The sequence below is a fragment of the Suncus etruscus genome, chromosome 11, assembly GCF_024139225.1.
Source record: "Suncus etruscus isolate mSunEtr1 chromosome 11, mSunEtr1.pri.cur, whole genome shotgun sequence".
In the NCBI taxonomy this organism is placed as follows: Eukaryota; Metazoa; Chordata; class Mammalia; order Eulipotyphla; family Soricidae; genus Suncus; species Suncus etruscus.
This window is the reverse complement of record NC_064858.1, coordinates 86111594-86121264: the sequence shown is the minus strand read 5'-3', so window position 1 is coordinate 86121264 and position 9671 is coordinate 86111594. Positions and strand designations below refer to the sequence as shown.

The following is a 9671-nucleotide window of genomic DNA, read 5'->3' as shown; positions in this document are numbered from 1 at the left end:
ATAGGAAAATTTCATGACTTGATCTCTCCTGATGGCTGCATAATATTTCATTGTGTACATGTACCACAGTTTCTTTAGCCACTCATCTGTTGAAAGGCATCTTGGTTGTTTCCAGAGTCTGACTATTGTGAATAGTGCTGCAATAAATATAGGTATGAGGAAGGGATTTTTGTATTGTATTCTTGTGTTCCTAGGGTACATCCCTAGGACTGGTATAGCTAGGTTGAATGAGAGCTCAATTTCCAGTTTGTGGAGGAATCTCCATATTGCTTTCTATAGAGGTTGGACTAGACGGCATTCCCACCAGCAGTGGATAAGAGTACCTTTCTCTCCACATCCCCGCTAGCACTGATTGTTATCATTCTTTGTAATGTGTGCCAATCTCTGTGGTGTGAGATGGTATCTCATAGTTGTTTTGATTTGCATCTCCCTGATGACTGGTGATGAGGAGCATTTTTTCATGTGCCTTTTGGCCATTTGTATTTTATTTTTTATCAAAGTGTCTGTTCATTTATTCTCCCCATTTTTTGATGGGATTAGATGCTTTTTCTTGTAAAGTTCTGTCAGTGCCCTGTATATTTTGGATATTAGCCCCTTATTTGATGGGTATTGGGTGAATAGTTTCTCCTACATGGTGCATGGCTCTTGTATCCTGGGCACTATTTCTTTTGAGGTGCAGAAGTTTTTCAGCTTAATGTATTCCCATCTGTTTATCTCTGCTTCCACTTGTTTGGAAAGTGCAGTTTCCTTCTTGAAGATGCCTTTAGTCTCAATGTCATGGAGTGTTTTACCTATGTGTTATTCTATATACCTTATGGTATCAGGTGTGATATCAAGGTCTTTAATCCATTTGGATTTTGCCTTCATACATGATGTTAACTGGGGGTCTAGAAAGGAAAAAGTCAAACTCTCACTGTTTGCAGATGACATGATACTCTATACTTAGAAAACCCTAAAGACTCTACCAAGAAGCTTATAGAAACAATAGATTCATATAACAAGGTGGCAGGCTATAAAATTAACACACAGAAATCAATGGTCTTTTTATACACCAATAATTATAGGGAAGAGATGTATGTTAAGAAGGCAATCCCATTCACATTAGTGTCACACAAACTCAAATATCTTGGAGTCAACTTGACCAAAGATTTGAAGGACCTATACAAAGAAAACTATAAAGCCTTGTTCCAAGAAATAAGAGGAGACACACTGAAATGGAAACACATACCCTGCTCATGGATTGGCAGTATTAACATAATTAAAATGGCAACACTCCCCAAAGCATTATACAGATTTAATGTGATCCCTCTAAAGACACCCATGACATTCTTCAAAGAAGCAGATCAAGCACTTATGAAGTTCATTTGGAATAATAAACACCCTCGAATAGCTAAAGCATTCCTAGGGAAAAGGAATATGGGAGACATTTCTTTCCCCAACTGTAAACTGTAATACAAAGCAATAGTTATCAAAACAGCATGGTATTGGAATAAAGACAGACCCTCAGATTAGTGGAATAGGCTTGAGTACTGGTAGAATGTTCCCTAGACATACAGGAACCTAATTTTTGACAAAAGAGCAAGAAATCCTAAGTGGAGCAGGAAAAACCTCTTCAACAAGTGGTGTTGGCAGAACTGGTTAGCCACTTGAAAAAAAGTGAATATGGTGTATATTCTAAGTATCTCAGAAATGTGTTATCATTCTGTGTTTATCCTTCATCTTCTGGCTTACTTCATTTAACATAATATTTTGTAGATCCATGTTGCTGCAAAGTCTATGATTGTATCATTTCTAACTGCTATGTAGTATTCCATTGTGTATAAATACCACCTCTTCATGATCCACTCATCTGTTGTTGGACATTGAGGCTGGTTCCAAATCTTGACTATTGTGCTGAGTGCTGCGATAAATAATGGAGTGCACACATACTTTGGGATGAATGTCCTTCCACTTGGGGATAGATACCCAGGAGAGCAATTGCTGGGTCATATGGCAGCTCAATTCTGAGTTTACTAAGCACTCTCCACACTATTTTCCATAGGGGTTGGACCAGGCAGCATTTCCACCAGCAGTGGCTGAGAGTTCTTTTCTTACCACGTCCCCACCAACAGAGATTGTTCTCATTTTTGATGTGAGCCATCCTCACTGGTGGTACCTCATTGTTGTCTTGATTTGGATTTCCCTAAAGATGAGTGAAGGTGAGCATGTTTTCATGTGTCTGTTGGCCATCTTTCCTTCTTCCTCAGAGAAGTGTCTACTCATTTCTTCTCCCCATTTTTCTATTGATTTAATAGATTTTTTGGAGCTAACCTTTCTGAGTGCGTTGTATATCCTAGATATCAGCCCTTTAGCTGAAGTGTTGAGTGAAAAAAATTTTTCCCCATTCTGTTAACTGCCTTCTAGTATTAAGTAGTGTTTCTTTTTTTTTTTTTTTTTGCCTTTCAAGCATTTATTGAAGAGCCATGGCCCTAAGATTTAGATCTTGTTGAAAGCAGCCACATCCATGGACTGTACGTAGTCCTCAAAAGCCGTGATCTGCTCCTCCAGCATGTCTGTCCCTACTTTATCGTCTTCAACCACACACTGTATTTGAAGTTTTTTGATTCCATATCCCACTGGTACCAGTTTCGAAGAGCCCCAAACCAAGCCATCAGCTTGAATGCTTCGGACGCACTCCTCCAACTTGGCCATATCTGTCTCATCATCCCAAGGTTTCACATCTAGTAAGATGGAAGACTTGGCCACAAGTGCAGGTTTTTTGGCTTTCTTTGATTCATACTGTGCAAGGCGTTCTTCTCTTAGCTTTTTGGCTTCCTCGCTCTCCTCCTCGTCATCTGAGCCAAAGAGATCAATGTCATCATCATCTTTACTGTCCCCAGCTCCACTTCCGGTGGTGTCCTCCACATTAGTAGGGCCATACTTGCCCAGTGCTTTCTTCACCCCTGGCAGACTGGACTTTTCCTTCTCGAAGGACTTGATGTGGTTATACCAACGGAGGGCGTGACACAGGTCGGCAGGGGGTGGGCCGGACACAGCTTCGAACACAGCCACATCTGCTTGCGATGGGACATAGCCCTTGATGTAGCTCTTGTCCGCCAGGTAATCGTTGAGCACCTGGAGGCCCGCGGTGCTCCTGAGATCCCCAAAACCCATGGTGCAGGCGCAGAATCGGACGCGGAGGAGCCGGAGAACGTGGCCCAGGGATCCGGCGCGAAGAGAAAAGGGTTAAGTAGTGTTTCTTTGGTCATGCAGAAACTTTTTAGTTTGATGTATTCCCATTTATTTAGATTTTATGCTAAAGTTCTTGCCATTGAAATTCTATCCTCAAAGATTTTTTGATATATAGGTCTTTGAGTGTTCTGCCTATTTTTTCCTCAATAAACTTTATGGATTCGGGTCTGATCTCAAGGTCTTTAATCTATTTTGAGTTGACTTTTGTGTAAAGTGTGAGGTATGGATCAAATTTTAATTTTTTACAGGTGGTTATCCGGTTGTTTCATCATCATTTGTTGAAGAGACTGTCTTTGTTCCATTTCAAGTTCTTGGCTCTTTTGTCAAAAATTAGTTGGCTGTATATTTGGGGTTTATCTCTGGATATTCTGTACTGACCCAGTGATTTGAGACTCTGTCTATGTTCCAGTACCATGCTGTTTTGATCACTATGGCTTTATAGTAAAGCTTCAGGTTAGGTAAAGAGATGCCATCTAGCTTCTGTTTTTTCAGTATGTATTTGGCTAACCTGGGTCTTTTGTGGTTCCAGATAAATTTTATAATTGATTGTTCTAAATCCTTAAAAAATAATGTCTGAATTTGGATAGGGATTGCATTGCATCTATATAGAAGTTTAGGTAAGATAGTCATTTCAATTATGTTGATTCTACCTACCCATGAGCATGGGATGTTCTTCCATTTCCTTAGGTCCTCTTCAATTTCTTTCTGGAGTGTTTTGAAGTTTTCATGGTATAGGTCCTTCACTTCTCTTGTAAGGTTGATACCTAGGTACTTGATATTTTTGGATACTATTTTAGATGGGATTGTCTTCTTAATCTCTTTTTCCTCTACTTTGTTATTTGTATAGAGGAACACTACTGTTGTTTGTATATTGACTTTGAAGCCGGCCACTTCGCTTAATGGTTAATTGTTTCTAGGAGTTTTACTGTGGACTCCCCGGGGTTTTCGATGTATATCACCATATCATCTGCAAAAAGAGATAGTTTGAGTTCTTCTTTCCCTATTTGGATTTCTTTGATACCCTTCTCTTGTCTGATTGCTATTGCTAGGCCTTCTAAAACTATATTGAATAAAAGTGGAAAGAGTGGACAGCCTTGCCTAGTTCCCGACCTTAGTGGAAATGCTTTCAGTTTTTTGCCATTAAGGATAATGTTAGCTGTGGGCTTTTTATAGATAGCTGTAACTATCTTGAGGAAGGTTCCTTCCAGCCCTATTTTGCTGAGTGTTTTCATCATGAATGGTTGTTGATTTTTGTCAAATGCTTTCTTTGCATCAATTGATATAATCATGTGATTTTTGTCTTTCTTGTTGGTGTGGTGTATGATGTTGATTAATTTGCGCATGTTGAACCATCCTTGCATCTCTGGTATGAAACCCACTTGGTCATGGAGTATAATCTTTTTGATGTAATGCTGGATTCTGTTTGCTAAGATTTTGTTGAGTATTTTTGCATCTATGTTCATTAGTGAGATTGGTCTGTAGTTTTCTTTCTTGGAAGTGTCTTTGCCATCTTTGGGAATGAATGTGATATTAGCCTCATAAAAGGAATTAGGAAGGATTCCTGTCTTTTCAGTGTTTTTGGAAGAGCCTGTAGATCAGTAATAATTCTTGGAATGTTTGATAGAATTCACCTGTAAAACCATCTGGACCTGAACTTATATTTTTGGGGAGTTTTTCTTTCTCTTCTTTCTTTCTTTCTTTCTTTCTTTCTTTCTTTCTTTCTTTCTTTCTTTCTTTCTTTCTTTCTTTCTTTCTTTCTTTCTTTCTTTCTTTCTTTCTTTCTTTCTTTCTTTCTTTCTTTCTTTCTTTCTTTCTTTCTTTCTTTCTTTCTTTCTTTCTTTCTTTCTTTCTTTCTTTCTTTCTTTCTCTCTCTCTCTCTCTTTCTTTCTTTCTTTCTTTCTTTTTCTTTTTCTTTCTTTCTTTCTTTCTTCCTTCCTTTCTTTCTTTCTTTCTTTCTTTCTTTCTTTCTTTCTTTCTTTCTTTCTTTCTTTCTTTCTTTCTTTCTTTCTTTCTTTCTTTCTTTCTTTCTTTCTTTATTTCTTTCTTTCTTTCTTTCTTTCTTTCTTCCTTCCTTCCTTCCTTCCTTCCTTCCTTCCTTCCTTCCTTCCTTCCTTCCTTCCTTCCTTCCTTCCTTCCTTCCTTCCTTCCTTCCTTCCTTCCTTCCTTCCTTCCTTCCTTCCTTCCTTCCTTCCTTCCTTCCTTCCTTCCTTTCTTTCTTTCTTTCTTTTTTCTTTCTTTCTTGTCACAACTGTCGGTGTTCAGGGATTTTCCTGGCTCCACACTCAGAAATCGCTCCTGGCAGGCACAGGGGACCATATGCGATGTTGGGATTTGAACCAAATGATCTTCTGTATAAAAGGCAAATGCCTTACCTCCATGCTATCTCTCTAGCCCTGGGGAGTTTATTCATTACTGGTTCAATTTCCTCAGATGTGATTGGACTACTTAGGCTTTCTACATTCTCCTTATCCAGTCTTGGAGGATGCTATTTTTTCATAAATCTATCGGGTTCTTCTGGGTTTTCTAACCTGACTGAGTAAAGTTGTTCATAATAAATCCTCATGATGTGTTGAATTTCTTGGGGGTTCTGTTGTAATCTCTCCCCTTTCCTTAGTGATTCTATTTATTTGGGTGTTTCCCTTATTTTTTTTTTTTTGAGTCTTGCCAGTGTTTTGTTAATCTTGTTTATTCTTTTGAAAAACAAACTGGTCTCATTGATTTTTTGTATTGATGTCTTAGTTTCTATGTTGTTTGTTTCTGCTCTGGTTTTTATTACTTTTTGTCTTCTGGTTGTGTTTGGGTTTCTTTGCTGCTGTTTTTCCAGCTCCTTAAGATGTTCCTTTAAATTGTTGATTTTTGTCTCTTCTTTCCTGACATAGGCCTATATTGCTATGAGTTTCACCCTAATTATTGCTTTTGCTGTGCCCCATAGATTTTGAATATTTGTCTCTTCATTATCATTTATCTCAAGGAATCTTTTTATTTCTTCCTTGATTTCCTCTTTGATCCAGCTGTTGTTGAACAGCATGTTGTTTAATTTCAGTTATTGGATTTTCTCCATAGCTTCTTTTTACAGTCAATCTTGATATCTGTTGCATAGTGATCTGATAGAGTACTTCAACTAATTTTTATGCTTATTTGTGACTTTATGCAAGTTAGATTTATATCCCAAGGCACAATCTATTCTAGAGATTGTTCTATGTGCACTTGAGAAGAATGTATATACTGCTTTCTGGGGGTGGAGGGCCCTACATGAGTCTATTATCCCTAGTTCTTCTAATTTCTCATTTAGGGCTCTGATTTTTTTTTTTTTTTGCTAGTTTTCTGTCTGGTGGATCTGTTCAGTGGTGACAGTGGAGTATTGAATCTCCTACTACTATCACATTACCTTCCATATGTTTCTCTAGGTCTGTGAGCAAATGCCTTTTATATTTTTCTGGCTCTGCATTTGGTGCATATATATTAAACAGAGTTAGTACTTCATCATGTGGCATTCCCCTAATCAGTAAGTAGTGTCCCTCTTCGTCTCTGATCACTCTCTTGAGGTTAGAATGCAAATTTGTCTGATATAAGAATGTCTGTCCCAGCTTTTTTTTGTTTCCATTAGCTTGAATAATTGATTTTTCTTCCTTTTGTTCTGAGCCTGTGTCTATCCTGTACTTATAGGTGTGTTTCTTGCTGGCAGCAGAAATCTGGTGTTTGTTTTCTGATCCAAGTCTCTACTATGTGTCTTTGAATGGGAGAGTTTAGTCCATTGACATTTAAGGAGAACATTGCTAGGGAGGGCTGTTGTGCAGTTGTATTGTGTAGGGTGGTTGTTGTTACAATCAGGCGTTTGATTGTGTAATTCATCTCTGAGTATATCATTTAGAATTGGTTTTGTTTGTGCAAATGATGCAAGTACTTTTTTTGTCTGAGAATGTTTTTTGTCCTCCCTCCCATGTGAATGAGAGTTTTGCTGGGTAGTGGTAGTGGACTCTAGGTTCGAAGTTTCTTTCATTGAGTTGTTTAAATATGTCATTCCACTGTCTTCTTGCTTGAAGTATTCCAAGTGAAAGATCTGGTTTGATTCTTATGGTCCTTCCTTTGTACTTGAGTATTTTCTCCCTTGTTGCTTAAGGGGTTCATTGTTCTCTCTCTCTCTCTCTCTCTCTCTCTCTCTCTCTCTCTCTCTCTCTCCATGTGGATTACTATATGTCTTGGTATTGGTTTAGTAGGATCTATTTTATTAGGGACACTTTTCCCCTGGATTTGTACTGAAGCCTCTTTCCAAAGGGTAGAAAAGTGTTCTGCTATTATTTCCCTAACCACTTCTTCTCTCCCTTTTCCTATTTCCTCCACTTCTGGTATTCCTACAATCTGTAGATTATTTATTTTGTCTTTGTTCATTAAATATCTAACTTTTTCTTCCAATGCTTTACCTTTTTTTTTTTTTTTTTTTGGTTTTTGGGTCACACCCGGCATTGCTCAGGGGTTACTCCTGGCTGTCTGCTCAGAAATAGCTCCTGGCAGGCACGGGGGACCATATGGGACACCGGGATTCGAACCAATCACCTTTGGTCCTGGATCGGCCGTTTGCAAGGCAAACACCGCTGTGCTATCTCTCCGGGCCCCCAATGCTTTACCTTTTATTTCCTTATTGGCTTCTTGGCAATTTTTGGTTTGTAGTTCTTCAAGTTTTTCTTATGTGATTCTCCAACTGTGTAATTCTGCTACTATGGCTTACTAAGACATTTTTTATTTCCTTCAATTTTATTTGTATGGATTCTCTCATGTTCTGTATAAGTTCTTCTTTGAGTTTGTTGATTTGTTTTGTCTACGGATTTCTTGAACTTGGTGACTAGTGATTTCATGATTTCTTTTGCCATGGCTTGCAATGTTGCTTTTAGGTTCATCTATTGGTCCTATGCATTTTGGTGGACTTGGGAACTTTCTAGGATTTTTCTCCACATCCCTGATTATTAGTGTCTTCCTTAGTTTGCCCATATTTCTTTGCATTTGGCATTTTGGTTGGAATGACTAAGCTCCACTGGTTGGCTTGGATCAACCGCCCCTCCCCTACCTGGCAGAGGCATGGTTCAGCTCCTGCTGCAGAAAGGAGCTCCATAGGTCGGTTTGAATCAACCTATCTGGCAGAGGCATGATTCATCCCAAATGCAGAGACGAGTTACACAGGTCGGTTTGGATCAACCGCCACTTCCCTATCTGGCAGACGCTGTGATTCAGCTCCAGCTGCAGAGACAAGCTCCACAGATCGGCTTGGATCAACCGCCCCTGCCCAGGTTTTTATTTTCTGAACCAAGTCTCTACTATGTGTCTTTGAATGGGAAAGTTTAGTCCATTGACATTTAAGGAGATAATTGCTAGGAAGGGCTGTTGTGCAGTTGTATTTTGTAGGGCTGTTGTTGTTACAATCAGGGGTTTGATTGTGCAATTCATCTCTGAGTATATCATTTAGAATTGGTTTTGTTTGTGCTAGTGATGCAAATGGCTTGGGTTGGAGTGACTGAGCTCTGCAGGTCAGCCTGTGTCAACCGCCCCTCCCCCTCTACCTGGCAGACAGCGTGGTTCAGCCCCCAGTGGCAGAGACTGAGATCCACTCTGCATTCTTTTTTAATATGTCATATTTGACCAACCACTCTCCTTTTTTCCTCAAGTGCAGTACAATAATAAAATAACTAAACAAACAGGGACCTCATAATTGCAAAGGATTTCATGTATCTCATTTGATTTTGGTGGGTGAAGACACACTTGGCAATGCTCTGGGGCAACTCCTGGTTCTGCACTCGGGAATTACTCCTGGTGATGGTTGGGGGAACCATATGGCATGCTAGTGATTATTGAACCCAGGTTGGTTGTGTGCAAGGTAAGCAACCTACTGGCTGTACTCTTGCTCCAGCCTCTAGCCTGTATCTAGTCTTGGAGCTTAAGGATCTAGTCAGGATGATCCTGTAAGGAGAAACCTTGTGGGGGAATACACAAAACTGGGTAATATTTTTTCACTACCATAAATTACTACTGGTTCTTCACTTAGATTCTTACTGTGGGACAGTTTGTTAGCAAGTCTTGCCCTTCTGTATGCTCTTTTCATGTTCTTGTAACCTGTACCCATTTTATATGCTACATAATTAACAACATAGTGCCTCACACAGTTGGTTGCAATATACCAACGATCCTATTATATGGAACCAGTTTATCCCAAAAGTCAGCATCATAAATATATGGCCTCATCTTGCAAGGCAAGTAATTTGCCACTGAGTTATTCTCTGTCCTCTCTGCTGCCCAGTATTTTGCTTTTGAATGGGAGGACCTTCAGATTAACATAAGACAACAAAAATGTTGAGCTATACTGCCTTAGAGTTTGAAAATGCAACTATATTGAATTTGAGGTATATAATGACAATTTAATCCCCTTATATATGTAGATGATGATAGTTAAT

At 39.1% G+C, this 9671-nt stretch overlaps 1 protein-coding gene across 1 annotated transcript; it reads right to left on the bottom strand.

Moving 5' to 3' along the window:
- Positions 1–2415: 2415 nt before the first annotated feature.
- Positions 2416–3211, bottom strand: LOC126023028 (elongation factor 1-beta-like). Its single transcript, XM_049784076.1, has one exon. It carries the CDS (start codon positions 3151–3153, stop codon positions 2476–2478), a length of 678 nt encoding a protein of 225 aa, XP_049640033.1. The 5' UTR covers positions 3154–3211; the 3' UTR covers positions 2416–2475.
- Between the last annotated feature and the right edge of the window lie 6460 nt (positions 3212–9671).

Excerpts from the sequence above, each read along its gene's own strand:
- LOC126023028 (XM_049784076.1), bottom strand. The coding sequence starts at position 3,153 with ATGGGTTTTGGGGATCTCAGGAGCACCGCGGGCCTCCAGGTGCTCAAC.